The 24,842-nt window shown below is 40.3% G+C and overlaps 1 protein-coding gene and 1 long non-coding RNA gene across 2 annotated transcripts in view; one reads left to right on the top strand and one right to left on the bottom strand.

Moving 5' to 3' along the window:
- Positions 1-17,750, bottom strand: part of atp6v0b (ATPase H+ transporting V0 subunit b) — a 34,321-nt gene extending 16,571 nt beyond the window's left edge. The window contains exons 1-4 of the mRNA XM_043699062.1: positions 17,583-17,750; positions 9,184-9,232; positions 4,709-4,792; positions 4,087-4,164 (exon numbers count right to left, since the gene is read on the bottom strand). Coding sequence (XP_043554997.1) covers positions 4,087-4,164; positions 4,709-4,792; positions 9,184-9,232; positions 17,583-17,649 — 278 coding nt within the window. The 5' untranslated portion in view covers positions 17,650-17,750. The remainder of the gene's footprint in view (positions 1-4,086; positions 4,165-4,708; positions 4,793-9,183; positions 9,233-17,582) is intronic.
- Positions 17,751-17,804: 54 nt separating this feature from the next.
- The window catches only part of LOC122554285, a 14,962-nt gene continuing 7,924 nt past the window's right edge, over positions 17,805-24,842 (top strand). The window contains exons 1-3 of the long non-coding RNA XR_006312959.1: positions 17,805-17,946; positions 22,066-22,151; positions 22,823-22,935. This is a non-coding gene — a long non-coding RNA (uncharacterized LOC122554285). The remainder of the gene's footprint in view (positions 17,947-22,065; positions 22,152-22,822; positions 22,936-24,842) is intronic.

Here is a 24,842-nt window from a genome sequence, read left to right as displayed (position 1 = left end):
ACCGGAAGCGGCAGAGACAAACCACTATAAATGTCGGAGGAAAGATCACAGAAGTGCTTCACAGGAGGCTCCCAAGCACTGAGGATGTCACCTAGACAGGGGACGAAACGTCTGCAACACAAATTCCTAGCTCGGCGAACAGAACCACAACAACGAGCACCCGAGCTACAAATCTTCTCTCAAACTTTGAACACCTACGGGAGAGGGACGCTAAGACAAGCCAGGAAATGGGAACCCTGTGCCAACCGCCTAAACGCCACATACAAACAACTCCGGTTCCTGCATGAATGCCGAAAGAATCAAATCCTTCCACCATGTGTCAGATACAGACCACCCGTCAACAACCCACAAGCCAGAGACACAGCTAGACAGAATGGATTCAGGATGATCCAGGTAATGATTACAGACGCACACAACAGACTTCACAAATACAGACAAGAAATTGCGCGCCAAAAATCGTTAATTTCAAAAACCACCAATCAGGAATGGACCCGGACCATAGAACAGGCCATCACCATAGGACAGAACAGGACCACAGACTGCAAAAAAACAGCACTAAAAGAAAAAATGACCAAACTAACACACAACAGAGAGGACACCACAACACACACCCGAGTTAGAAACCTCTCCCACAGACACGGAAAGAACTATACTGGCCAAGGGACTCAACTACAACCACAGGGACGCCAAGACAGCAGACTTCCCAGTAGCACTAGAATGCACACTCAGGAACAATGGACTGACAGAAGAGACACAACAAACAGTGAGACAAAGTATCGTACCCCTGATAACAAGGAAAAGACAAACACATAATCTTAACACCAAGAAGAGGGAAGCACTAAAATCACTAAGAAACAATAAGAACATAATCATACTACCAGCAGACAAAGGCAGAATGACGGTCATCCTTGACAAAGCAGAGTACATCCAAAAAGCACAACTACTTGCAGATACCAACACCTACCAAAAGTGGGAGTTTGACCCCACCCCACAGCTCACCAATAGGATAAACAACACACTGAGGAACCTACAAAAAAAACGGACAGATAACCAGGTCTGACCTCCAAAGAATGAAACGTGAAAGCAACACCACCCCAGATTCTATGGACTACCTAAAGTGCACAAACCAGACATCCCACTCAGACCTATAGTATCACTACCAGGGACACCATCACACAAACTGGCTAAAGAACTACAGCAGAAACTGAAAGACCTGATCAGCGGATCCAGACACTCTATACAGTCAACACAGGAATTCTTGGACATCATCAGAAATATACACATAGACAAGGAAGAAACCATGGTCTCATTCGACGTAACGGCACTGTTCACCTCTATCGACAAATCCCTAGCCAGAGCAACAATAGCCAACCTGCTGGACATACAGAACAGACAACAGGACGTTGAACCTATCAACAAAGACGGCATACTCAAACTACTGGACCTGTGCCTCACAACACACTTCACATTCAACAACCAAATATATGAACAAATCAACAGCACACCCATCTCTGGACTCATAGCAGAAGCGGTAATGCAAAGCTTAGAACAAACAGTCTTAACACAAATTCAACCCAAACTCTGGGTCAGATATGTGGATGACACCTTTGTAATCATTAAAAACACAGAAATAGAGAACACACACCGGATGATAAATGCCACACTCACAGGAATCCGATTCACTAGAGAGGAAGAAAAGGACAACCAACTCCCATTCCTAGACGTGATGGTACAGAGAACACTGAACGGAGAATTCACCACAAAGGTATACAGGAAAGCTATTCACACAGACCAAGTCCTGAACTACGAAAGCAACCACCCCAACACACACAAAAGAAGTTGCATCAAGACACTATTCAAAAGGGCCACAACACACTGCAGTACACCAGAACTGCAAAAAGAAGAAGAACACCTATACAATGTATTCGCCAAAAACAGATACCCACATAATTTCATCAACAGATGCCGAAGGGAAAGACAATGGAACGAGGACATGCCACAACCCAAAGGGCTAGCCACACTACCATACATCAAGAGCATTTCCGAACGTCCTCGTTCCATTGAGCCACGAGGACAGGAATTCAACTGGGACAACACTACAATTTTATAGGACAAGCCAAACAGAGAACAGCCAGGGAATTCCTAGAGGCATGGCACTCATCCACCGATTCAATCAATAAGCACATCGACCTGGACCCAATATACTGGCCACTGCAACGGACAGCTGGAACTGACAACCGGAAGCAACAGAGTCAAACTACTACAAATGCCGGAGGAAGGATCACAGAAGTGCTTCACAGGTGGCTCCCAAGCACTGAGGATGTCACCTAGACAGGGGACGAAACGTCTGCAACACAAATTCCCAGCTCAGCGAACAGAACCACAACAACGAGCACCCGAGCTACAAACCTCCTCATAAACTTTGAACTAGCCTCATCTTTTTTTATGTTCTTTTGATCCACCTCCAACTCTCCTGATGCTCTCTTTAGTGACTACACACTATTCATCATCATAGTTGGCTCTGTGACAAAGATCAGCACACCTATATCTGCCTCTGTGCGAGAAGACTGGATTAAAGTTCTACCTGTTCCAGAGATATGTCACAATACATTTGAACTTGTAGATTAAGCAGATATTTTTAATCAATCTTGTTCTATCTTTCCATATGAAAAAAGTTAATCTTCCAATTCTGATAAAGTTTAGCTGGAAGATTAAACTTCTCCACTTTTCTGACAATGAAGGGCATTGTGATGATTTCCAATGTTTTAAGTTGAAAAACTATAGAGTGTATCAAATGCCAGCAATGAATTGAAAACTCTGCAAAAGACTAATGGCAATAAAATTAACTTGCTCAACATTAGCAGCAGCCCAATGAAGACAAAATCTTAACGATTCATTATTTATCCTCTGAGTCTCCCAAGTATTACTCTGGTAAATAGATACTCTACAAAACAAAGATATAGCAAATCTGAAAAACCAAATCCCCCATCAAATTGCTTGTAAAAACAGGTCCCCTTTCAGGAAGGGTGTGCAAGTAGTTCATAGAGATGTACAGCATGGAAACAGACCCTTCGGTCCAACCCGTCCATGCCGACCAGATATCCAAACCCAATCTAGTCCCACCTGCCAGCACCCGGCCCATATCCCTCCAAACCCTTCCTATTCATATACCCATCCAAATGCCTCTTCAATGTTGCAATTGCCTTTTAAATGTTGCAATTGTACCAGCCTCCACCACATCCTCTGGCAGCTCATTCCATACACGTATCACCCTCTGTGAAAAAGTTGTCCCTCAGGTCTCTTATATCTTGCCCCTCTCACCCTAAACCTATGCCCTCTTGTTCTGGACTTTCCGACCCCAGGGAAAAGACTTTGTCTATTTATCCTGTCCATGCCCCTCATAATTTTGTAAACCTCTATAAGGTCACCCCTCAGCCTCCGACGCTCCAGGGAAAACAGTCCCAGCCTGTTCAGCCTCTCCCCATAGCTCAAATTCTCCAACCCTGGCAACATCCTTGCAAATCTTTTCTGAACCCTTTCAAGTTTCACAACAACATTCCGATAGGAAGGAGACCAGGATTGCACTCCAAGGTCTCTTTGTTGGTAACCCTCTTCTCTGTCCACTACACCTCCAATTTTGGTGTCATCTGCAAACTTACTAACTGTACCTCTTATGCTCGCATCCAAATCATTTATGTAAATGACAAAACGTAGAGGACCCAGCACCAATCCTTGTGCCACTCCACTGGTCACAGGCCTCCGGTCTGAAAAACAACCCTCCACCACCACTCTCTGTCTTCTACCTTTGAGCCAGTTCTGTATCCAAATGGCTAGTTCTCTCTCTATTTCATGAGATCTAACCTTGCTAATCAGTCTCCCATGGGGAACATTGTCGAACGCCTTACTGAAGTCCATATAGATCACATCTACTGCTCATCAATCTTCTTTGTTACTTCATCAAAAAACTCAATCAAGTTTAGATTCATTATTTTGAAAGTAAAATTGAGTTTATAAATAGAACAAAGCAGTTTCATCATGTTCACCATATGCAACTTTACAAGTTAAGAGATGTTTTAAAACTATTACCTGACAAGATTTTTGGTTTTAATCCTTGGTGCCTTCACACCCCCACCAAGAATGCTGGATCCAGTTGTATAAATTCCCCTGAGTAAATAAAATGTGAAAACAAGTGGTTATGTCTTTCTTTTTCAATAAAGACCTGTTAGCATTCCTCAGCTAATAGGATATACACAGACAATGTATTCCCAAGACATTGAAAATTCATGTGGTACATCATTCATTAAGGAATGCCTGGCCCCTGATCTAGTTTAGCAGCCATATCACTTATCAAAATGATGAGGAATTCAAAGACGACAATGCCATTGAATGTTATGGAGAGATGGTTCGACTTTCTGGCTAGAGATAGTCATTGTTCACCAGTTGGGTAGTACAAATACTAAATGCCATTTAGTAGCCCAAGCCCGTTTTCAGAGTCCTGCTGCATACAGACATGAATACCTTCGTTATCTGAGGAATTACCATCCCGTACACAAAATGACATCTTGATAATAAGGCATGCCTCAGAACACCTTGGTTTAACCAAGATTTTTGATTTAAGGTACAATAATTATTACACTTCGATTCATCAGCACAATGATGTGCGGCAATCCTGGTCAAATCTATGAAATCTATCAAAGAAAGCTCTTACCATGCAGCCCCCACAACAGACAAAGAGATGGCTAATCCAATTCCAAGGTTTGCCCACATAAACGGAGATGTTTCTGTTAAAAACCTATCAGAAATTTTAAAAATGATGAAATAAATCACTTTTCTCTTTTGTACTCATTGCTTAAAGTATCAAGTATACGTACAAACTTTTAAAATGTTTGAGTTGAAAAGAAACTACCAATATTAATCCAAGGATGCCTACATGCAAAAGGTCATGCAAAACAATGCCCAAGATATTCATTTCAATACTTGTCCCTGTTTCCCATCTCTTTTGAAGATGGAGCATATCAAGATCATAAAATAAATGATTTTACTGTAAGCAATAAATCAGTACCAATCGTTCTGAAAAAAAATTCTACAAATATCTACTGCGAAGTAGATTTCTGTTTTACCAAAAAGTTAGACTGAATCTGCCAAAAGGAATCCAACAGTGACATCAACAAGCAAGATAAGTAGCCAGTCACAATGTAGTCTCATAGACAAAAAAGTAGAAACCCAAAATCAAGACTTAATTCACCAAAATTTTCACATAAAGTTACTGGGTCATAAGATATTATGAGAGCTAAAATCCCATTAACATTTTTAAAATGTGGAATTTTTTTAAATTTCAAGTGACATTCAATGAATACAAAACTTGAAGGGCCAGTGAGGTGTTTGGTTATTAAATTACCACATGGTTAAAAACATAGTCAAACCTTTACAAGGTGCAATATTTTAAGGACTTTTACAGAGAGAAAAAGAATAGTTTAAACCTCTCATCAGTTAAATAATTTTTAAGAGGCTGCATTCTAGGATGGATTTCAAAAGCAGGCAGTCTGGAGAAGCATAGAATCACTGACTGCAACATTTGGATTTCTGTGCTTAACAGCACATGTAGAGATTCCAGAAGTTGCGGTTAAGTTCACTGCCTTTACTGTTGCAAAATCCAGGAAATATATAGATTTACAAATATAACATACCAACAGCGAGATGACATTAAAGCAAGACAACAATAAGAGCCTACATCTTTATACACCTAAAAACATGCTTCCACAATCCAACAGCGCAAACCGTTTTTGCTGCATGGGGTGATTGCACAGTATGGGCAAAATGAGCAGCTTTAAATGCATTAACAAAAAGCTATTTCTGTAATAAAGTAATAATCTAGAATACTTAGAATCCAATTTGCACCATTTTTTATACAACTACCCAATTTACAAGGTCATTGTTCAGCAAATATTTTAACTAAAAACAACAGTAAAATTTACATCAACACGAGACAAGATTAAAACAAGATTCTACTGCAGAAATCAGGCCACATACTGTCCCTGGAAGCAGCTGTGATATACAGACAATTCAAGATTTGGACATGTTCAATGCTCAACAGCAATTTATTTTCTTTAAAGCTGAATATAAAGTCTTAATCACCCATCAAATGAACTGCAGTCCTTGGTATTGCATTTGAAGTCAAAAATAACTGAATTTCACCCCTTGAAGCAACCTTTAATTCAATAATTAATATTGTTTCTAACAGATGATCCGTGATGACTTGACATAATTTCTTAATAATACCAAAACTGCTTTAACAATTCTGGGGTACTTCGCCCTCCTCAAACTTTTCCTGTCTTACTTAAATAAACAAGCATTCATTAGTCTTTCAGACATTGTGGGCAAAGGAAGGGGAGATGGAGAAAATTACTGAGTCTCCTGATTGCATTCAAATACATGGCATACTCATTTATCACCATTTCCTTTTTTTCTCACTATCAATGCAAAGCCCCCATTCCCTGTGGTTTGGAGTTTTCTGGTTCATAAAACTCCAAACCACACAAAAGTTACAAATGCTTTATTATGAGCTGGAGGAAGATGTATAAAACCTAATAAAAACATCCACTTGTGTTTAATTCTTAATTCTCTAAGAAAAAAAGATTAAACTTTTTTTACATTATTGTCAAAGCTGATTAGCCTGACATCACAAAGATTAATGAAACAGACTAAAATATATTCAAAAGCAAAAAAAATAGAAATTGCTGAAAAAACTCCAGTCTGGCAGCATCTGTAGAGAGAAAGCAGAGTTACTGTTACGGGTTCAGTGACCCTTCTTCAAAACACCATTAACTCAGATTTCCACATACAGATGCTGCCAGACTGCTGAGTTTTACGAACAACTCCTGTTTTTGATTTCTAGCATCCACAGTTCTTTTGTTTTTTTTCATTAAAATGTATACCAAGTTTGGTTTCTCCTCCTTCTTGATTTTTCTCTCTATGTCCCAGCATTAGTTTTAACCATATCTATTTTTTTGCTTTAATGGAAGTGATCATTCCTACAATCACTTGCTTAAAATGTATGCAAATCAGTACTTCAATGCAGAAAAACAGTACTCTCTCATTTCATTAATAGTATTCCATGTCCTGAACAATCCAAGTGAATACTTCCTTCATTGCATAATTGTGGTTTATTCCTTTCCAATCTACAACAGCTGAAGGCTACACGACCTCAACCCACCTCGATGAAATGCCCTAACTAAATCAACCAGTCTTCTATTTCACTCTACTTTTTAAACTCCTCTTGATTAAGTTTTTAGAAATCTTGCCCAATTTTCATGTGATTTGATGGCTGCTCCTTTAATCCACGATTTTCTTCCTTCTATACAAAATTTTTTCGTAAGTTTATGAGAAAGAGGTTACAAATATTTGATATGGAGCAACATCTCTTACCTAATCCATCCTCCATTCCACAAAACAAGTTGAACTTTGCAGAAAGTTCTTGAAGTATTGATTGCTTCATTCCCTGAATGCTGTGTGATGTGCTGAGATTTGCCAATAACTCCTGCTTTTATTTCAAACTTCCAGCATCCATAGTACTCTGCTTTTTGATTTATCAGGATATGGGTCCTACTCAGATCCACAAGGATGCATTTGTAGTTGTCTTTGCTCATGTTAACCAGCCAATCATTTCTGCAATTTATTGTCTCCCTTGTTCATGCTTGTTCTCATTTCCAACTTTTGTCTCTGCTCTTACCCAGACTTCATGCATCAACAGTCATGATTCAAGTGATACACTAAACTTCTACTTATTCAAATCTCATCCAAAATGTTTAGGAAAAAAACATGGGCACAGAAATCTAAATATTAACATATAGAATTCACAAGGCGCGTCAGAACAATGAGGAAGCAGCAGCCAGAAGAGGCCAGCATATTAAAAAGAAACACTTGCAAACCGCACCTATCTCTGGAATTTTAGGATCAGGCAGATCCCTCAAATGCAATATCAGGCAAAGCTCACATGATGGGTTCACAAAAATTCAATCCTCTTGACACTTATCCAAATATTCTTACAAGTAATGGGAGTTTGCAGAAGCTTCCTATTTATTATCAAGATTCAATTTCTACATGTGATTTAGTAACTTGGTTTTACTATTCAAAAGCTATGAGACAAAAACACCACTTTGAAATTTAATATTTTTTATGTCAGCAAATCTTGATCCAGAAATTCCAAACCAAAGACTACACTGCATCAGGATCTTGCAAAATGAACATACAAAAATATTCTATGATGTTTCAGGAGTACAGCCAAGAACTGTCACTATGGTAAAATAGGAGTTTTGGAAGAGATGAAAAATGTTTTTTTCTAAGGGGTAGGTTTTAGAAAGGTCTAAAAGGAAGAGGCAGACAAACATAGAATTTTATGGAGAAAATTTTAAAGTCTAAGGAGTGTCATCAGCACTTTTCAAAGCAAGGTACTGATCAGTATAGGATTTGGATGTGCTAATTCCTGGCATACAAAAGCAAAATAAAATGGAACAAAAGCTAGACAGCGTAATTTTCACATCAAGTTCCTAGCAAGCTGTCCTAGTAACAACTGCATGCAACAACAGAGTTGCTTTTTGTCTCAATTTATAAAACCTTACAAAGAAATTCTTATGAGCTTTTGATAAAAGGCTGGTTCAGCCAGACGGGTGCCACACTTTGGGAAGAATGTGAAAATTTTAGATGGTGAGAAAATATTTATGAGGAACTTCAGTTATAGGTATAAATTGGAAAAAAGCTGGGGTCATTCTACAAAAGGAGGTAGAAGGAGACTTGATCAAAGTCTTCAAAATTGTGAAGTGTCTAGACAATAACAAGAGAAATTGTTCCCATTGGAGGGAGGAAGGGCTGGGAACCAGAGGAAATGGCAGCTGGTAAAAGGATAAAAGGTGATGCAAAGATTATAATTTTTGTCGTGAATGGTTATGGTCTGAAAGACATTGCCAGAATACAGGATAAGCCCAAATAAGTGCATGCCCTTATAAATTTGCACACACTAATATTCAATTTAGAGTGTAACCAAATTACTAGCAATTGATCGACTACCATAAGTTTTCTGAAAGTTACCTTTGATTAGTATAAGCATTTCCAAGCTGGTTGGATTGTTGCAACAAGTTAAAAAAGTGCTAGAAACAAGAATTTCACTTTTCCTTTAAAATAACTTACCATCCTATATCAAAGCGAAATCCTAAGTCAAATATTGTGTAACAAATGCCTGGAATAGAAAAAAACAAAGTTGCATTTGAGAACAATTAAAAGTTTTCCAAAATTTCACGTTTTCAGAAAATTTCATGTCTAACTCTCCAGAAATGTCAGATCCATTTGGGGCAATTGTAATTCAATACACAAGAGGCTTTTCAAGTTCAATGTGACAAAACACTTCAGTGTTATCTTGGAGACTGTAATGAGAAGACAGTTTCCTCATTAGCACTCTTTACCCCATAAAGACAGCTAATGCAGAATTCTCTTCATATCTTCAATTAAATCATAAACTGAAGCCCGGTAATGGATTCAGAACTTTAAACTGTATATTGACAAGAATAAAGTTCATGTCAGATTGAGATGAATTACACGTGACAATTAACTTCTCTCCATTTGAATGTACATTCTCATATTGGTCATGACCAAAGATATTTTGAGCTTAAACTCAACTTAAAATTAGAATTTTGCACATTTCGAATCAGATACTCCCCAAGTCCTCTTCTCCTCTGCCCTGAAGCTCTTCAGCCACATCCTCAAGCAGACACTCAGCTACCTTCGCCCCAGCCCCACCCCTCCCATTTATCTCACTACTCCCAGCCTCTTTCCTGATGAAGGGCTTCAGCCCGAAACGTCGATTTTCCTGCTTCTCGGATGCTGCCTGACCTGCTGTGCTTTTCCAGCATCACACTCTCTAATCTGATTGTTAGCATCTATAGACCTTACTGTCTCCTACAGAATTATTCAACCACTCCATTACATGGGGTAGACGCTACCCATTTACTTTAAAACTGAAAAAAAGAATAAGCTCCTTAACTTGGATCTTGATTCAGGCCCAGTGAAGGTCACAAAATGCAAGTCAGTAGTTGAATTCATATAATTCTTGGAGTATTTGTTTGGATCTGATCCAAACAGGCAACAGTTAACCCAGATAAAAGACAATACTCAGAACTACTAAAGTTTGTTCTTCTAAGCAAGAGTTTACTTAAAATGTCAAAGGACAGATTAGTCATTATACTGGTTCAGATTTCTTTGGGAACTACTAAACATTTCACACTTAGCAATTACTAAAGTTAGCCAATTTAAAATATCAGCTCATAGCTACATACAGAAATAACACTGGGCTTCAAACATAAGGATTGTTAATTAGGCATTGCTCTTCTTTCTGGTTCTAACTAAAAAAAATTTTGCCAACAATACATAAACCAAAATCCTGTAACAACTTTACTTCAGCATGTACCAGCTACATTGTACTTAAGTACAGAGACTGTCATATTGTTGAATATATTGTTTTTGAATGAGATACTAAACAAGGTCAGTCTCTGCCTTTGCCTCGCTCAAAGAAGCACAAGTTAACTCTCCCAATTTCCCTGATATTTATCCTTCAACCTAATTCATTGAAACAAATCAGATAGGCATTAATCTCAATGCCGCACTGTATAATATGAATGCCGTGTTGCCCTGTTACAACAGTGATACACTTAAAAACTTTACTGACTTTGGGATGTCCGGACACTATGAATGCGACTACATAAATCCAAGTGCAACATGAAATTGTAACAGCTAAGCAAACAAGAAAATTGAGTGGATGAGCACTGTGGGGATAGCTCTGAAAGGAAACTGAGAAGAGGAACTGAGAGCCTTCTCCTAAAGATTCTTCTTTTCTTCAAGTTACAGTTCAGCTGCCAGAGTCTCAAAGTTGTGGGTTCATGTCCCACTCCAGAAATTTGAATATAAAGCTTAAGCTGATATTCCACTGACGTACCGAGCTTAAGGTACTCTTTCAGGTGTGACATTAAATGAAGGTGCTGTGTAATGTTGGGTGGGCATAAAGGATTCAGTAGCACTAGTTCAAAATGCAGGGTGCTTCGCCCTGGTGCCTGCTCAATAATAAACTCTCATTAATCATTATAAAATCATCTGGTTGTTAAACCATGAATAATTACGGAATCTTGCTGCATCCACATTGGGTGCCATGTCTACAATAATGCAATAGTGAATGTAGGTTAAAAGTATTTAACTGTCTGCAACACACTTTGCAAGGTCATAAAGGATATCATAAATTATTTTTGTTTTCTTTTCTACTGGGAGGGGACAATCTATCACTGAATGAACAAGATTTACCAACCACTGAATGTGCATAGTTTGCTAATATTGAGCTCCAGCACTTGCACATTGCTCAACTCCTCAAATAACGAATTAGATTAAAGTACTTGAACTATTTAAAGCAAAGGTTATGGCATAATTTCCTGTGAAGAGATGTTTCGTCAGGAGTTTAAGATCCTACAGGAAAAGATCCATTTTTACTGCAGGCGTTATCAAGAATACTGCAAAATTTAGAACCAGTGGATATGATAGGAAAACTACACCAAATAAATGTTGAGCAAATGATATTAGTTCGGAGGAAGAGTCACTGGACTGGAAACGTCATCTAATTTAGTGGGTGGCACAGTGGTTAGCACTGCTACCTCACTGCGCCAGAGACCTGGGTTCAATTCCCGCCTCAGGCAACTGTGTGTGGAGTTTGCACATTCTCCCCGTTTCTGCGTGGGTTTCCTCCAGTTTCCTCCCACAGTCCAAAAATGTGCAGGTTTGGTGAATTGGCCATGCTAAATTGCCCATAAAAGTAAGGGAATGAGTCTGGGTGGGTTGCTCTTTGGAGTGTTGGTGTGGACTTGTTGGGCCGAAGGGCCTGTTTCCACACTGTAAGTTATCTAATCTAATCAATTTGTCTTTACAGATGCTGCCAGACCTGCTGAGCTTTTCCAGCAACTCCTGTTATTGTTTCTGATTCATAGCATCCGCAGTCCTTTCAGTTTTTAGATGAGATTAGTGTCTCACCAGCAAAATACCTTCATTGTTCTTTTACTTGTCTATAATCTTGATTGATAGCAATTATGGATTAGTTTAAAAGGATCAACAGTCATGCTTTACAGGAGGCCATTCAACATTTAGACTTAACCTTTCCAAAGAATTCTCCAACATTAGCCAACATACTGGCTTTCTCCCCAGAACTCTGCACATTAGTTCTCTTAAAAAACAAATTCCATTGTAACAAGCCTGTATGAAATGAAATTGATGTCTGCCCTAGCAATTTTGTCAGTCATACTAAATCTCGTATTACGGACCTTTATGCATATCTTGTATAAATGCAACTGTAAGATGCTGCATTCCAAATGTAATTCTATTGGTTGCACCTGTAGGCTTTAAGCAAAACACCTTATTCTTAGCAAAACACACCTTACTCTTACACTACAGTTAAAATACAATAGAAAATTGGTATAACTAACTCTCCCAAAACACCTCATTACTCACCAACTGTCCCAATATAGCAGCATCACAAACACACCATTGGCATAGACAAGTTCAGATAAACAGATTTCCCTTACTTGCTATCTCCCTCAGTCCAAGGGAAAGGCAAAACACATTGAATGAATTAGCTGAGAGAAGTCAAATTTCTTGAGCAGCAGAGAGCTGTATGTAGCACCTTTCACTCCAAAAACCCAACTTCAACAACTGAAAGCAAAAGTAAAACATTAGGGTCTGTGAGAGGTTGACTCCACCCACTCATGCTTCCTTTGTCTAATTTTGACTAAACCCAAAAGCTATTTACCCTGTTTTTCCTGGAGCAGACACTTCAGCACCAAATTTATAACATTCCTCTTTAAGAGGGACAAGCTGAGCAAATCTCTTTTAAAGGCACATATCATCACACTACAACCTCTTGTAACTGACTCAATCTTCAGAGCAAACAAAGTCTTCCTACTTGTTTTATCAAAACCTATTCTGAGATCTTTTAGATTCCCCTTTGATCTAACCGATTTGAGTCAGAAATGTACAGCAAGGAATCAAATGCCTTTTAAATCTTGTAAAACTACTAAGCCTCCACCACCTCGTCTGGTAATTCATTTCACATTTGCACCACCTTCTGGCATGAAATGTTGCCCCTTAGGTCCCTTTTAAAATCTTTCCCCTCACCTTAAACCTATGCCATGTAGTTTTGGACTCCCCATACACTGGGGAAAGACATTGACCATTCACCCTTTTGATGCACCTCATGATTTTATAAACCTCTATAAAGTCACCCATCAGCCTCAACGGAAAAAAAATAGCATGAGCCTATTCATCATCTCCCTATAGCTCAAACCCTCCAACCCTGGCAACATCCTTGTCAGTCTTCTCTAAACCCTTTCAAGTTTCACAACATCTTTCCTACAGGAGGGAGCCAGAAGTGAATGCAGTATTCCAAAAGTGGCCAAACCAATGTCCTGTATGGCTAAAACATAACCTCCCAACTCAATGCACTGACCAATAAAGGCAAGTACACCAAATGCCTCCTTCACTACAGTGTCTACATGCAACTCCACTTTCAAGGAACTATGATTCTGATCCCCAAGGTCTCTGTTCGGCAATACTCCCCAAGACCTTATCATTAAGCGTATGTGTCCTGCCCCTATTTGCCTTTCAAAAATGCAGCACCTCATTTATCTAAATTAAAGATAACCCCACTTTGGACGTAAGTTTGCTTGCTCAGCTGGAAGGTTCGTTTTCAGATGTTTCATCAGTTAATATCAGTGGGCCTCCAGATGAGGCTCAATGACGATGTTAACTAGTATAGTGACGAAACGTCTGAGAACAAACCTTCCAGCTCAGCAAGCAAACATACATTCAGAACCTCAACCTGAGGTACAAATCTTCTCAAAACTAGATAACCCCACTTTCTTTAATCTCTCAACATATTTGAAGTCCCTGATCTTTGTAAGTCTCTTGTGTACCCTCGTTGACATCCTATCTAAACTTTGGTATTTTGAATTGTATACAATACTCTAGAAGCATTTCCTCAGTTGTGACATTGCCCTCTGCTCTCAGATCCCCACTTTCCCACCCTTTATACAGTCAAAGAACAGAACCTCAAAACAGAGGCTTGCAAAGGGAGTTAACAAACTAATATTCTTTCAATTTTGACAGTTTTTTATTCAACTTTAAGAACTGCAAGAAATGTCAATTATTTCACAACACAAAAGGTTTTAACAATGTAATCAGTTCCCAAAATGCTTGCCTGACACCACAAATACTATTACCACAACGGTGGAATTTCCCATGTTATGCAAAATTGAAACACTTTGCAGACTGCTTTAACTCTTTTAGAACCAGAACTTTCTCCCTATTTCCAATGAATTTGTAGTTTACTCCTTGTATTTTCAAAGATATCGATGTATATTAGGTTTCAAGCTCAATTTGCAAGTTCTGAATTCCAAACAATAACCGTCACAACAAAGGTTGCAACTGTAAACTATAAAATTGAATCAGTTAAAATGACACACAACAAATGGAGAACAGAACAAGCTACATGAAATGTACTTGTTGGGCAACTGACACTCATTACCACTATTAAAAGCAATTCCAAATTGTTCACCCTGTTGACAAGACACTCAGGTAAAATACCAATTACCACACGGTTATAGGTTTGCTAACTCAACACAATGAAAGCTTTGAGAAAGTGAGGACTACAGATGCTGGAGATAAGAGTTGAGTGCATAGGTTCCTGAAGAAGAGCTTATACCTGAAAAGTCAATTCTCCTGCTCCTTGGATGCTGCCTGACCTACTGTGCTTTTCTGTACTACACTCTCAACAATGAAAGCTTTGGAAAATTTTTATTGCATACTTATTTCTGTATGCCATGATGCATTGAATGAGCGAAAGGCCCAATAATTACATTAGATTTTTCTTAAACAATGTGTCCCATGACCACAGGATACTATGGAGCTTCCAGTCAATGTCACCTTTTAACTGCAAAATAGGAAACGTCTTTGCCTGCTCCTTCACAGCTTGATTTGACAAACAGCAGGAAGACAGTGACCTACTTGTGCATTTATTAACAGTTGGACAGCCTGCTCTTTGAAAATATGGCATTGGATCTTCAATGCCAACCTTAGAAAGGGACAGGATCTCAGTTTACTGGGACATGAAAACTGATACATTTAAAACTGCAGCACTTCCTCAATACAGCACTGTACAAAACTGTACAGAAAAACCACACATACTGACCAGATCCTTAATTATAAGAACTAACCAAACACACAAGAGAAACAGCATTAGGACCCTGTTCAAAAGGGCTACAACAGACTGTAGCACTCCCGGTCTGCAAAGAGAACACCTCTACAGATTCTTTGCCAAGAATGGATATCCCCGCAACTTTATCAGCAGATGTCTGGCAGACAAACAATGTGACGAGGACATGCCACGACCCAACATACTAACCACCCTACCTTACATAAAGAATATCTTTGATTCCTCCAGACTCCGCTGACCACTCAGATTTACAACAACACGTAAGCCAACAGCTATGCTCAGACAATTCACCAGAAAAGACCATGTGCAGGAAAAACATGGTGTACAAGATTCCATGCAGAGACTGCATGAAACACTGTACAGAACAAATAGGCAGACAACTAGCAGTCCGCATTCATGAACACCAATTAAACATCACGACCAGCTACCCCTAATAATAATTACATAGACAACGAGGACCACAAATTCGACTGGGACAACACAGCAATAATAGGACAAGCTAAACAGAGGACACAGACAATTCTTAGAAATATGGCACTCATCCACAGATTCCATCAATAAACACATTGACCTAGACCCAATATACTGACCACTGCAACAAATAACCAGAACTGGTAAACCGAGAGCAACGGGAGCGAAACCACAAATTCCAACTGTCACAGGAGGCTCCACAACACTGAGGATCTCACCTAGAAAGGGATGAAACATCTGCAAACCAAATTCCCAGCTCAGTGAACATACCCAACTGCTGCAACTGGCAGCCAAGCTACAAATCTTTACACAAATCTTGAATAACATTGGAGTGGCAATTCAGTGTCTGAACTGGGATCTGGGCCCTCAATCTCAGACTCAAAATAAGTGTGCAATTGCTGAACCACACCTGATCCCCTTAAACATACATGAAACCAAAGCTGAACATAAATTTAAATGCTTAGCCCTGCAAACACACAGCTGATAAAGAAAGTTACACTCAACCTTGAATTTCAAACATAACATTTCAATTTCCAGCCACATCAGCTTGATTCTAGAAATCTATGCTAATTTCCAAAAAGTCAGCAAACATAACACAGAATGGTAGGTGTGTGGAATGCACTGCCAAAAGTGGTAATAGTCAGATACATTAGGGACATTAAGGCAACTCTGGATATGCGCATAGATGATAGTAAAATGTCAGGCACGTAGGTTAGTTTGATCTCAGAGTAGGATACAAAGGTTGGCACAATATTAATGGCCAAATGGCCTGTAATGTTCTATAACTGTTTAGAGATTGGATACTACTGCTCTGACAGGTTCACAAAAAAAATTTCCAAAACAAATGCACAACTGTCAAATTCCTTATTCCTCTATTGTTGATCAGAAGACTAGCATAGGAAGTTGTGGTAATATTCACCACTGACAGAATTAGAACCTTATCCCACCCAGTTTCCAGCAAAAATCAGCATGAATACTCAATCACAAATGTCAGCATAATCAACATACTGTTACAGCAACATAAGAAAAAGTGATATGTCAGGATCATTATGGCACAGTGGTAGTGTTCATACCTATGGGTCAGGAGACCCAGAATTGTCACATTTGTTCAAGATATTAATTACATCATTGAATAGCCTCATTTGAAATTATAAAAAGAATTTCAAGTCTACATGCATCAGAATGTCTTTTTTTTAGATATCTTTTCATGTTCTCTTAATTCTGATCAACAGAGAAAACTGTTCAGCTCAACCCTACACATTTGCACAGGAATCACTGCACATTTAATGCACTTTAAGGTCAGAAACCACATGCTACAAAATGTTTTAAGTATTTACTCATCCAACACCTGCAACACTCCACATTACTCTATAAATCTGTAATTAATCTCGCTCTTCATTAACAAATTCATTTTCATGAGGTTGGCAAAACGAGGCTCACTGGACCCAAAACGTAGATACCATCTCCTCATTGATGCTGCCAGACCTGCTGAGTTTCTCCAGCAACTTCTGTTGCTTCTGATTTCCAGCATCCGCAGCACTTTGGGGGTTATTTTGACGCCCAATTTCATTCCTGACAGTGATTCTCAACAGGTTGTGGGTTCATTCATTAAAAATACAGCCCTCACAAAGTGATACAAACGGGAGACACCTCCACGGTTGCATGTCAAAAGCTGCAACATCGTGTGCATATGTTTAAAACCTCCAACAGCAGAAGGTGCTGCGCCGGTGGAAGGACCCTCGGACCACGGCTACACTAGGCCCGACACAGGGCTGGGCTCAGAAGGGAGCCACCCTCCGTCTCCACACTCCCGCTGTCTTACCTACTACCAGGATGGTAGACCAAAAGGCCACAGTGATACCGCCGTAGAGCAGCGCGTAGCCGTTCATTGTTCCGGACAGACGGCTAGCGGTCGGTGACCAGGGCGATTCTGTCCAACGCTCGGGCACCAGTCACGTGAGGCGTTGGGCGATATCACGTGAAGCGCGTCACCGCCCGCGCGGCATCCTGGGAGATGTAGGCACGGAGAGGAACTACAATGACCGGCATGCTCCACCCGGTTGCGTGCTTGCTCAGAGCAGAGGGGGAAACATAAAACAAACGCAAAAAACGTTGGAGAGACTCAACTGGGCTAGTAATAGAGTTAAGGTTTCGAATCCGATATGGCTCTTCCTCAGAACTGCAAGGTGCTGGAAAATGGTTATTTTTATATTTTGGACAAGAGGAGGAGCAAGGCCGCGGATGGTGTAGAGGCTCAGTGCAAAAAGAACGGGTTTGTTAGTGGTTGTGAAAGACAAATGTAAAATAGGTGTAAAGTGTGAAAGGCTTCTCTCTATTAAGAACATATTCATATACCCAGCCTTTTAAATGTTGTAATTGTACCAGCCTCCACAACTTCCTCTGGCAGCTCATTCCATAAACGTATGGCCCTCTGCGTGAAAATGTTGCCCCTTAGGTCTCTTTTATATCTCCCGCCCCCTCACCTCACCCTAAACCTATACCCTCTAGATCTGGACTCCCCCACCACAGGGAAAAGACTTTGGATCAGTGGTGCTGGAAGAGCACAGCAATTCAGGCAGCATCCGACGAGCAGCAAAATCGACGTTTCGGGCAAAAGCCCTTCATCAGGAATCAGAAGGGCTTTTGCCCGAAACGTCGATTTTGCTGCTCGTCGGATGCTGCCTGAATTGCTGTGCTTTTCCAGCACCACTGATCCAGAATCTGGTTTCCAGCATCTGCAGTCATTGTTTTTACCCAGGGAAAAGACTTTGTCTACTTATCCTATCCATGCCCCTCATGATTTTTATAAACCTATTAGATTAGATTACTTACAGTGTGGAAACAGGCCCTTCAGCCCAACAAGTCCACACCGCCCCGCCAAAGCGCAACCCACCCATACCCCTGCATTTACCCTTTACCTAACACTACGGGCAATTTAGCATGGCCAATTCACCTGACCTGCACATTTTTGGACTGTGGGAGGAAACCGGAGCACCCGGAGGAAACCCACGCAGACACGGGGAGAATGTGCAAACTTCACACAGTCAGTCGCCTGAGGCGGGAATTGAACCCGGGTCTCTGGCGCTGTGAGGCAGCAGTGCTAACCACTGTGCCACCGTGCCGCCCACAAAGCATTGTGGAGAATGTGGGCAACCTCTAAAAGGTCACTCCTCAGTGACCGACACTCCATGGAAAATAGCCTATTCAACCTCTCTATAGCTCAAAACCTCCAATGCTGGCAATATCCTTGTAAATCTTTTCTGAACCCCTTCAAGTTTCACAACATCTTTCCGATAGTATTCCCACAGTGGCCTAACCAATGCCTTGTACAGCCGCAACATAACCTCCCAAATCCTGTACTCAATACTCTGACCAATAAACGAAATCATATCAATTGCCTTCCTCACTATCCTATCTACCTGCTACTCCACTTGCAAGGAGCTATAAAGCTACACTCCAAGGTCTCTTTGTTTAGCATCATTCCCTCGGACCTTATCATTAAGTGTATAAGTCCTGCTAAGATTTGCTTTCCCGAAATGCAGCACCTTGCATTTATCTGAATTAATCTCCATCTGGTCCAGAGCCTGTTGTAATCTGAGGTAACCGTCTTCCCTGTCCACTACACCTCCAATTTGGTATCATCTGCAAACTTATTAACTGTACCTCTTATGCTCACGGCCAAATCATTTATATAAGTGATGAAAAGTAGCAGACCCAGCACCGATCCTTGTGGCACTCCACTGGTCACAGGCCTCCAGTCTGAAAAGCAACCCTCCACCACCATCCTCTGTCTTTGAGCAAGTTCTGTATCCAAATGGCTAGTTCCAGATTCTAGATTTAGATTACCTACAGTGTGGAAACAGCCAGTCCACACCGACCCTCTGAAGAGTAACCCACCCAGACCCATTTCCCTCTGACTAATATACCTCACGCTATGGGCAATTTAGCATGGCCAATTCACCTGACCTGCACATCTTTGGACTGTGAGAGGAAGCCCATGCAGACACAAGGAGAATGTGCATACTCCACACAGACAGTCGCCCGAGGCTGGAATCAAACCTGAGACCCTGGTAGTGTGCGGCAGCAGTGCTAACCACTGAGTCACTGTGACACCCTTCTCCATGAGATCTAACCTTGCTAACCAGTCTCCCATGGGGAACCTTGTCGAACGCTTTACTGAAGTCCATATAGATCATGTATACCGCTCTGCCCACTATGAATCCTCTTTGTTACTACTTCAAAAAACTCAATCAAGTTTGTGAGACATGATTTCCCATGCACAACTAATCAGTCCTTGCCTTTCCAAATACATGTACATTCTGTCCCTCAGGATTCCCTCCAACAACATCAGGGTAATAAAACAGAAAGTAGAATATAGTGGTACAATACAGAGAAGGTTCAGAGAAAGATCAACTCTAACATATGAGGAATCCATTCATAAGTCTGACAACAGCAGAGAAACTGTTCTTGAATCTATTTGAACATATTTTCAAACTTTTGCATCTTCTGCCTGATGGAAGAGAGTAAAACCAGGGTGGGAGGGGTCTTTGATTATATTTGCTGTTTCCCTGAGGCAGTGGGAAGTACAGTATAGGCAGAGTCAATGAAAGGAAGGCCAATTTTCATGATGGACTGGCTCTCTGTAATTTCTTGTTGTCTTGGGCAGTTACCATACCATGCTGTGATGCATCCATTTAGAATGCTTTCAGTGGTGCATGTATAAAAATTGGTAAGAGTCATTGTGAACATGCCAAATTTCTCTAACCTTCTGAGGAAGTAGAAGCATTGATCTGCTTTCTTGACTGTAGCATCAATGTGGATGGACCAGGACAGATTGTTAGTTACGTTTACTGAAGCCTTTGACAACTTTCACCTTAGCACCATTGATACAGACAAGGGCGTGTCCGTCACTCAGAAACCCCAAACAAAAATATTTGCATGAGAACAAGGTGTTTTCTGAAATAGCGAGCAACTGGGAGGTCATAGTCATTTCTACAGAAACAGTAAAGGCATTCTGAAAAGAGATCACCCAGACATCATAAGCAGGAATGTAGAAGACTAAATTGGAAGCAGTAGAAGTAAAATATTGCTTTGTGAAAGCTTGTATCCTTACACATCTGCGACAGGAGATGTAGGAAAGTGCTTGACCATAGTGCAGGGGAGGTGGGGTGGGGCGTTGTTCAGAAGAATTAAGGATATGTGTCAATGGATCAGTGTAAATAAAGTGATAACATGTGTTCACTTGTGGAATGTGTGGCAGTACTTCCTTCTCACCCTAGGGGCTGGAAGCTGCGCATATTTCACGGTGGGATGTTGGATAACTGAGTTTCTTGTTTATATTGAAGACTCTTAACAAAACTCATACTCATTAGGAAAAGAACTTGCAATTTAATAAACAGAGTGGAATATGCATGTAATAGAACAATCCTGATGCATTTTCATGTATACTACACTGAGCAGATTTGAATTTATGAAGATCAGCTTCCAAATCTTGATTGTTTGGGAATGTGAATGTCTCATTACCCTTACAAGCTAGGAAAACACAAAGGCTTAAACTGACAGTACGAAAGTTGGAAGATGTTCGTGTGTGTGTGTGTGAGAGAGAGAGAAAACACTCTTCTGTAAATTACATTCACTGACCTAAGGGTTCAAGGGACCAGAGAGAGAGAGAGAGACAGGACAGAGGCTGTTAGAAAGGTTAACTCTTCGTGGTCTGATTTGAGTGTACACTTGCTTGTTATGGATTGAATATTTGTTTGTTGTTCCCTGGAGCTCAAGATCCAGGAATGTTATGAATTTAATTTGCATTTTGTGAATCTAAGGTGATTTTAAAAGAAATAGCCATTTTGTAGGACAATGATACTGGACATGTTAGCTGAGCAAGGTTACCTCATGACCTTTTCCACATAGTTTAGACTAGTCTCGTTATGATGTACTGTTAAAAGGGAAGGTCATTTAGCTAAAGCAATTGGCCATGAGGCCTGGCTTGACCACAGTTCCCACTTTGATGTGCATGTAACTTAATTAGTCAAGTGTACTCAGACCTGTCAATGAGTTATCTTCCTCTGGAAACTTTTGCCATTTTATTGCTGCTTATCTGATTAAGGACACGTGGTGTTTTTGTAATTTTAATAGCAATTTCTGTACAAAGACAGCTTGTTTGCAGCAATAAGGGGAGTAGCCTGAGAGAGCTCTTAGGGGTAAGAGCCTGTGCTGCTACTCTGCTAATGATTTTAGAAATTTAGCTCAAGCCTGGCTTGTAGGTATCTGTTATAGTCTAACATTGTAAGAGTTTTATATTCCAGACTACCACAGAGTATGATCTCCAGGACGAATGAAGAGAGGCGTACAGGTCGGGTCCATGATGGATTCCCTGAGCCATCTCGAATAGGTACTTCAACAGTTTCGCCTGTGGCTGGGGCCTTGGAAGGAGTGAAGAAGTGTTAGGAGGTTTGGAGAATTGGTCTAGGGTGTCACAGAGGGAATGCTCCCTGCAGAACTGTGACACTGGGAGGGAAGGGAAAGATGTGATTGGTGGTGACAACCTGCTGGAGGTAATGGAAATGGTGGAGGGTGATACTTCCAATGTGGAGATGAGTGGTTTGAAAGTAAGGAGAAATGGAACCTTTCTGTTGATCTGGAAAGGAAGGGAAGGAGTGATGGCGCAAGTATGGGAGATGAGTTTGCTACAGCTGAGGCCTTCTGAATCACAATAGAGAAAAGAAGCCATGACAGAGACAGCTCATTGGAAGGTGGTGTCACCAAAACAGAATGAGAGGTCATTTTATTCAAACATAATAATCTGACAAGGGCTGTTGTGTACATCTGGGCCAGGATGCCTGGGTTCAAGTTCCCTGCACCCTGGAGGTGTGTCTAAATATGCTTGAATGAATTGATTAAAGTAACTACAATATCCTGAGGACTCTTGTGGTGCAATGGTAGTGTCCCGACCCCTGAGTTATGAGGTCAGGTTTAAATCCCACCATCTCCAGACATACAGGTATATATTCTGAGGAGGCTTCTACCAGCGAGATAATGAGAGGATGTTTCCCCTTGTAATAGGACTACGAGGCTGTTGTCAAACTTTAAAGAAAAATGTGCTCACTGTTTAAGACAGATGTGGAAGATGTCTTTTGGAGGGTTGTGAGTCTTTGAAATTCTTTTTCAAGATAAAGGTAAGACTAAGAAAAATGTGAATGATGCATTCTGTTCTGACATGTCTTGTACACTTTAAAATATCTGGTATGTTCAATTCCAAGTGTTACTTTTTTTTAAAACTGGCAATTCCTATTGAACTTTTTTTCCTGATGTACTTTTAAAACTCTTTTAGAAGACTGTCCTGAAGTTGAACCCTGACTTGTATGTTTAGAATGTTAGGGATAAACAAAGATCTTTGAATTCATGTTTAAGTAAATATACTTGCTTAATGCATTCCACAGCGTTAACCATTTCAGACCTTTTTATCTTTGCACATTAGGATACACAATAATTGGATGAGAACTGGAGCAGCACAGAAATGATGGAGAGTTATAGATATGGAGAAAATTACTGAGATAGGAAAGGGCGAGGCCAAGGAAGATTTCTCAATGTGGATAAGAATTTGAAATTGACATATTCCAAATCGGAAGCAAGTACAAAAGCCACGAATAAATTTATTGTGGAAAACAGGGAAATCACATAGAAACTGAAGTTACTTTACATTTCTGTTCATGGAAGAAGATACAGAAAAGCTCCAAAAGTTATTTAGTAACCAAGGGATTTGTATCACTGAGAAACTAAAAGTGTGCTTTTAGGAAAGAGGTAGTACTTTATTAATGATCTAGCTTGAGGATTGAGAAAACTCCTGGACCAGTTGAGGTTCATCCAGAAGGGAGGAAGAGCAGAGAGTGGAGAGCAACATATCTGTTAGGTTGACAGTTGTAGGAGGGAATCGGTTACAATTTATTATTAAGGCCAATGATAACTGAACATTTAGATCTGAATGGCAAAATTGGGCTGAGCCAACATGGATTTATGAAAAAGAAATCATGTTTGACAAACATTTTGAATTTTGTTACTTGTAGCACAAAAACACAAACAAAAGCAAACCAGTGGATCTGCCCCATGCAGATTTTCAGAAGGCTTTTGATAAGATCCCATGCAGGAGGTTAGCAAATAAAATTACAGTGCGTGGGATTAGGAGAATGTAATCGTATAGATTAAAAATTAGTCAATAGACAGAAAGCAAAGAGTGGAAATAAAAAGCTATTACTGGTGGGTATTGCAAAGATCAATGTTAGGTCCACAGTTGTTCATAATGTTTATAAATGATTTGGATGTGAACATCAAATATAATATTTCCAAATTTGCTGATATCAAAATAAACTAGATGGGGATGCAAGTTGTGAGGAGGGTGTAATGAGCTTTCAAGAGGACTTGGACTTGAATGGGTGTATAGAATAGAAAGTACAGGTTGTTCTTCTATAATGCAATGGTTCCGTTCTTGTGTAACTATGTGTTATGGAAAAAATCGCACTTTAGAAACATAGCTTAAAGTGTTGGCGATGTAATTGTATTGCAGCCAACACACATTTTAAAAGTTCACACTTTAGAAAGTGTCCCCAATTCGTCAGTTGCGTTACAGCGAATTTGTGTTAATGAAACAGCATTACAGCAGAACGACCTGTAAATAAGTGTAAAGGTATTTGCTTGGTATAAGTAAAAGGCAGAATATTTCTTAAATGGTGAGAAGTTGGAAAGTGTGATGTCCAAAAGGATCCTTGTCCTTGTCCATGAGTCACAGAGTCATAGAGCACGGAAACAGACCCTTTGATCCAACCCGTCCATGCCGACCAGATGTCCCAGCCCAATCTAGTCCCACCTGCCAGCACCCGGCCCATGTTCCTCCAAACCCTTCCTATTCATATACCCATCCAAATGCCTCTTAAATGTTGCAATTGTACCAGCCTCCACCACTTCCTCTGGCACTTGTCCAGCGATACATGACTTCAAACAGCAAAGGCAGTGTCAGTTTCCTTCTCTCTCTCCCTCTCCCTCCCTCTCCCTCTCTCTCCCTCTCTCTCCCTCTCTCTCCCTCTCTCTC

The sequence above is a fragment of the Chiloscyllium plagiosum genome, chromosome 11, assembly GCF_004010195.1.
Source record: "Chiloscyllium plagiosum isolate BGI_BamShark_2017 chromosome 11, ASM401019v2, whole genome shotgun sequence".
Lineage (NCBI taxonomy): Eukaryota > Metazoa > Chordata > Chondrichthyes > Orectolobiformes > Hemiscylliidae > Chiloscyllium > Chiloscyllium plagiosum.
The sequence above is the reverse complement of the archived record's forward strand: the minus strand, read 5'-3'. Positions and strand labels throughout refer to the sequence as shown.